Source organism: Echinops telfairi, unplaced genomic scaffold (assembly GCF_000313985.2).
Source record: "Echinops telfairi isolate 266 unplaced genomic scaffold, ASM31398v2 ScPeMD7_7409;HRSCAF=8447, whole genome shotgun sequence".
NCBI classification, from domain to species: domain Eukaryota; kingdom Metazoa; phylum Chordata; class Mammalia; order Afrosoricida; family Tenrecidae; genus Echinops; species Echinops telfairi.
Genome location: NW_022111309.1, coordinates 716,583 through 722,582, shown reverse-complemented (window position 1 = coordinate 722,582; position 6,000 = coordinate 716,583). Strand labels below are relative to the sequence as shown.

The 6,000-nt window shown below is 45.8% G+C and overlaps 1 protein-coding gene across 1 annotated transcript in view; it reads right to left on the bottom strand.

Annotated features, from left to right (window-relative positions):
- Positions 1-6,000, bottom strand: part of ADAMTS17 (ADAM metallopeptidase with thrombospondin type 1 motif 17) — a 432,408-nt gene that overhangs the window by 128,554 nt on the left and 297,854 nt on the right. Inside the window, exon 15 of the mRNA XM_045296468.1 lies at positions 4,569-4,689. Within this exon, the coding sequence (XP_045152403.1) occupies positions 4,569-4,689 (121 nt within the window). The remainder of the gene's footprint in view (positions 1-4,568; positions 4,690-6,000) is intronic.

Below are 6,000 nucleotides of genomic sequence, written 5' to 3'. Positions count from 1 at the left end.
TTTAAGTGGAGAGAAAATGTTTTGAGAACGATGTACAAATGCGCTTTACACAATTGATGTGTGTATGGATTGGCATAACAGTTGTATGAGTCCCTAATAAAATGTTTTTAAAAAATGTGCTGAAAAACTTGGCTAATACACGAGTATATATGGTAAGTCTTTATTGAGGAATGGACTTGTGTGTGGTTATTTACCATTATCTCTATGTATATGCACTCAATTAGTCCATTATTACAGGTGTGTATTTAATGAAAATATGGTAGGTATGCAGTTGGTGACTCATTCTTGTGCAAATGAACTCTGCACACTTCAGGGCAGCAAATTGCATCCTGTGGTTCTTCTAGCCACAGTTTCTGTTACTCTTATCAAACAACCGTTTCCAGATGGGCCTGGGCAGGAGGTTGGAAAAGATACTGATAGGATTCAGTTGTGAGTGCTTGTTAACAAGGTCCATTGTGCTTGGCATCCTGCTGTATATAAAATAAACCCTCTCAGAAACAGAATGAGGTGTCTTACTACCAGCAAGATCCAGGGGCTGGAGCAAGTCCTCAGACCTTGAGATCCCTGCACAGTGAAGCACCTTGATTTAGAAGCCAGTTTTGACATCTAAGCAATGGCAGAGAAGCAGCAGCAGAAGCAGGTTCTAGGCATGAGAGAGTAGTCTTCCGAACCCACAGAGTACTGGTACCTCTCTGCACTTATCTGAGGGAGATAAGACCTATCATCTCCCACATGACTCACAGAGCGGGGATTGAGTGCCTTTGTGCTGAGATTACCACCAAGTAGCACGCCCTTTGGCCATTTATTTATTGGCATGTACTTCACATATACAAGTAAATGGTTTAAATCTATTAAAACGAGTTTGCCATCACCACCACAATTTTAGAACTCTTTCTTCATTCTTGTACTCATTACAACCTCCAGTAGTATATTCCAAAGAAACTATTTATCTAGTTACTGTCTCTATAGATTTACCTATCATGGATTTCATATGAGGAAAATCATATAAAATAACAACAACAAAACAAAACAGAAAACTAAAACAAATTTAACATGGGTCAAAAAGGAAAATAAATGATAAAGTGTTGCAATTTTAACCTAAATACATCTGCTTTAACATAAGAACCTTGGTGGCACCATGGTTATGCCCTGGGCTGCTAAATGTGGGGTCAGCAGTTTGAAACCAACAGCCTCTCTGCAGAATAAAGAGGAGGCTTTCTACTCCTGTAGAGAGTTACAGTTTCAGAAACCCACAGGGGCAGTCCTGCCCAGTCCGATCGGGTCACGAAGAATTGGAATGCACAGTGGCAGCAAGTTTGGTTTTCAGTTTGGACACCTGCGGTAATCCACGTTTCAATACACTCTCTCTGATAGCAAGGGCAGTCACATCTCCGGTCAATCAGTGGGCTGAAGGAATTTACCAGAGGCTTAATCCACATGGGGATTCTGCAAATGGATTTTGGGCTTTCTCTGTCATCCATAGGCTTCTGAAAACTGGGTGCTCAGAATTTTCTAATACAATTTCTTTCTCTGCTTTTGGATTTTTATTATCTACAGTCCTTGGATCACACAGGCAGGTGCACTCCTCACTTAAATGGCTGCTTGTTTTAAGATGAGCCTTTAACACCTTCAGGCATTTATTAACATCCTTGAAAGAACTTTGTTACATGTACAGATTGAACAACTCTATCCTAAGCATTTCCACCTGAATTACAGCCTCAATGAAAAAGTGGAGAGTGTTGTGTGAGACAGAACACACACATACTTTAAATTAACAGAATCCATATTTAAATGAGTTTCTGCCAACAGACATTCCCTAGCCATGAAGATTTGAAAAGGTATATTCTTTAAATTTGTCAACCACTCATAATGACAGACGATTACAGGCAGTCTTGGTTGACAGGTCAATAATTCTAACCCATCAGTTGCTTCTTAGGAGAAAGAGACATATCTGCTCCCATAAAGACTTATAGCCTCAAAACCCTAGACAGTCCCTAGGAGAGGGAATCAGCTCACTGGCAGTGGGTCTGGGTGGGAAGCTACTCATGTTCTTCTCTGAGGCTTGCTAAAGTCTTTTTGCCTAAGGAGCTCGAAGCATGCTAAGCCACAAGTCAGGAGGGTGGGGGGGAAGACACCCCATTTATCTGTCCTTCCACGGGGGATTGAACATTGCAGATGCACAGGTCTGCTCTTTCCAGGTAGAAGGCTGTATATTCCACACCACCTACCTACACCCTCTACAGAGAGGGGAACCAGCTAGGAAAGGAAGAATGAAGCAAAAAGTAGGGGGTTACCGTGGACCACATATGGCTCCATCCACTCACGCCCAAATGGCGAATGGGCGAAGCTTTTGCCTGGATCTGGGTTTGCTCCGTGTGTGTGTGTGTGTGTGTGTGTGTGTGTGTGTGTGTGTGTGTGGCCTTCCTCTGCGTTCTGGACAATAGCCTATGGCTATATTCTACCTGCCTCTATTTACTGGATTTCAGCACGATTTAGGTGTAAAGTTCTAATGTTTGCTTTGTTAATCAATGGTAAACAGAAGGTCTTTGCCATCTGCAGAGGCTTCGTTCTGATCTGTGTTGCAGGATGCAATAGCCACAGAGAAAATAACATAGGATATGTAGAACCAGGGCAGAATTGACCAAAGCGGCACAGTCCAATAGAACTTTCTCTGATGACAGAAGTGCTCTTTCTCTGCTCTGCTGGCCACTAGCCCCCTACGGCCTCTGAGCACTTGAAATGTGGCCCATGAGGCAGGGGAACTGAATTTCTAATTTTGCTTAATTTTAATGAATTAAAATTTATAAATACTCTGGTGGCAAGTGCTTCCTGTCCAGGACAGCACAGCTCCGAGAGCAGTCATCTCAGAAGGCAGACACAGAGTCTCCCACTTGCCTTTAAAGTTGCTAACTCAGCCCTTCTTGGGCAGCCCTTCTGCAGCTTAATGCTTTGGCTTTTGTATTTGCCTCTGGTTTTTCTTTTCCAACATCCTGCAAAATGTTGGTGCAGTAGGCTGTCCTGCCCCCGGATTATCTCGAAGAAACATTTACTGTAGACCAAGTCTCATCCAAATAGAGAAAGGAGGAGGCATACACGATGTCTCTTCAGTGCCTCGAAACGTAGCCATATTCTGTACTCATATTTGGTGGGACTCAACTGAACAACTATGGGAGAAGTGATAATGATTTTGGTATTCAAAAGAAAGAAAATTGGGTCATCACAAAAGCACAATTGGTGGAGAACACTGCATGCTGAAAGTCTGAGTTGCTATAATTTACTCACTACATGGCCCTATCTTGGGACACCAGTTGAACCCTTGGAATATGCTCCAATCTCCATTCACCCTATGCTCAAGGCACCTGGGAATAGGGGGCATAAGTTGCCTGTTCAGGATGGGGACAAGGATAGTGCTGAGGTTTGTGCTACTAGCTCTCGGGCTGAGGCAGGGTGACTGGACACCCATGAGGGCTCCGAGGAGAGCACCCTGTTGGACCTGAAGGAGTTAACAGAGCCTGAGGGCAGTGGACTGTTTCCATGGACACCAGATATTCCTTGCACATGAGGGAAGATCTGGGCACCTGGGCTGCAAACGGCTTGGATGCAATTATGGGAACAGGACCTGTCTGAGGTCTCCTGATAATGCAGTTTGTTATGAGAACCTAGTGCTTAGTCTGCTCCCTCGTTCTTTGTTTACTTTGAGAAAGTACATATGTGATTACTAACCCATGCCTTAGCTAGCTGAGAAAATAAAAGACCGTGCATGCAGCCATTTGGGCTACACCCAGCACAGAGGTGTCAGCCCTTCGCTGGTGTTAAACCACATTTCCCATGTCCGCGTCTTCATTTCTGCCCTGCATCGTCACCGAACACTACATTTGATGCCCAACGTGGGGCTCAAGGTAAGTAACGGCACCCCTCCTAGTGTGCTGCCTGCCTCATGCCTCCCTAAGGATCAACTATAGATGCATCTTTGGACATCACATGTTGGTTTCTCCCAAGGCAGAAAGCCATTTCCTTCCTCTGGACAAAGCAAGCAGGAAGGTGAAGAAGGCTTAGGAACTTCAGTTGATAAAGTCCCCAAAGATGCTGTTGAGGGGAGTTTTATATTTGGAAGTAGGAGACTCTGTTACCCTGGAGTCTCAGTGGCTAAGATCAACCCAGCTTCCAAGAACATTCTATAGATACACATAGGTAATACCATACTTTTATGCTAGGAAATGTGACACTGCCGAGGAGATCTGGTGGAAATGGAGTCACCTTCTCTTGGTGTCCATCAAAGCACAGTGGACATGAAGTTGGGAGGCGTCATAGGAACAAGTTGGGTCTGGACAACTACTTCTCAAGGTGGTTAGGAGCTGGCCATTGAGGGCAGGCAAACTACCCACTTCTAGAAGCTTAAAATAAAGACACAATCTGAGCTAAAATGTCTTTCATTGCCTTTCGGAATCATTAAACGGAAGCATTTTTCATTGAGAAATGCAGGGAACACCCACAGGGAGCACCTGATTGTTGGGCAGAGGATCTGGCGGTGTTGGCCATGTCACTGAGCCCCGCTGGCTAATACTTACCAGAGCCCTGGGTGTGGTTGAAGTCCCCCTTGACTACACGACACGTCTTCCCATCCCCGCTGCAGACCCCACATCGGTCTTCTTTGGCGGCCGACCCAATGATGCCATCACAGCCTATTTTCTACACAATGAGAGGATGAGAGGGTCTGTTATTCTGTGCTTCTGATTGGGGGCTTTTCAGAGGACGTAATCCTAGGCCTCCAGAGCCCTGGTGGCTCAGTCTCTCCCCTGAGACTTAGGTTGGCTCACTCTCTCAACTATTCTCAGCACAGATGGAAATCCAAGGACACCTTTCTGAAAGGGTAAAATCTCTTCCAAAGAAGTGCTGGCCTGTGTAATGCCACAATGTCGTGAGTACAGAGACGAGGAGAAGGCCCAGTATGCTACCCAGGGAAGACACGTGAAGAGGAGCCACCCTAGAATCTCACAAGGGTGCCACCTAGTGTCCGGCAGATTCAGTATGGGAAGGAAAGCGCACATCCGAAACCTCGATTTCCAAACCAGAAAGTCACTTGGCAGCAAGGGTTCAGGCCTGGTTGCCTTGTCACCACTGACGTTGTCTTGGGGATTTCAAGAGAACAAGACAAAGGACTCCCTTGCAGGAGGATTTTACAATGCCCTCCAGATAAGGGGACCTCTATTCTTTAAAGAGTTTCCCCAAAGGGAATCTTTGTGGGAAAGAAAAAAGAGACGCTGAGGAAAGATCCAAACAAAAGCCCTCTCAGGCCCTGCACTGCCAGGCAAGCCCCCGGCATCAGAATGGTGACCCAACACAGCAGAGGCCGGTCCTTCTGTCCTCCCTGCCCTGCCCCCCCTGGCTCTCCCCATCACACCTACAACATAATATCAAGAAGACTTCTCACACTTGCTGAAGAGCAGATCTCAGTTTTCCAAAGCAAGCTGCATGGCGCCAATAAACCCTCTACCAAAGTTTAGGAACCCTCTCAGGTAAGTGCTGACTGCTACCCACAAGGTAGATGGTTTAAACCTACCAGCTAATCCTTAGGAGAAAGATGAGACTAATCAGTTCCCATAAAGATTAAAGACTTACAGCCTTACAAATCCTATATAGAGTCTCTATACATTTGCATTGACTCAATGGCTGTGAGTCGAGTTAAAACTGAGGAAGATGCAATGGTTATAGTGCCCACCCCACCCCCACCCCCCACCCCCAAGGGACCAAGCCAAAGTCAAGCAGAGGCCAGCAAGGATCTGACATCCCTCAAGAGCTGTGCTGCTTGCTGGTATGTTAGCACACTGGGGCTGCCAGTAGCTAGCCTTTACCTCATTTCCAAGCATATTGCCTACAGGCAAATCCCACAGGGAAATGCTCTTGTCAGTATTTCCTTTCTCTCAGAAGCTCAGTACTGTCAGACCTCACGTGCTGGGGAGCCAGTGATGTTTTCGGAAATGAACACACCGTCTGATCATC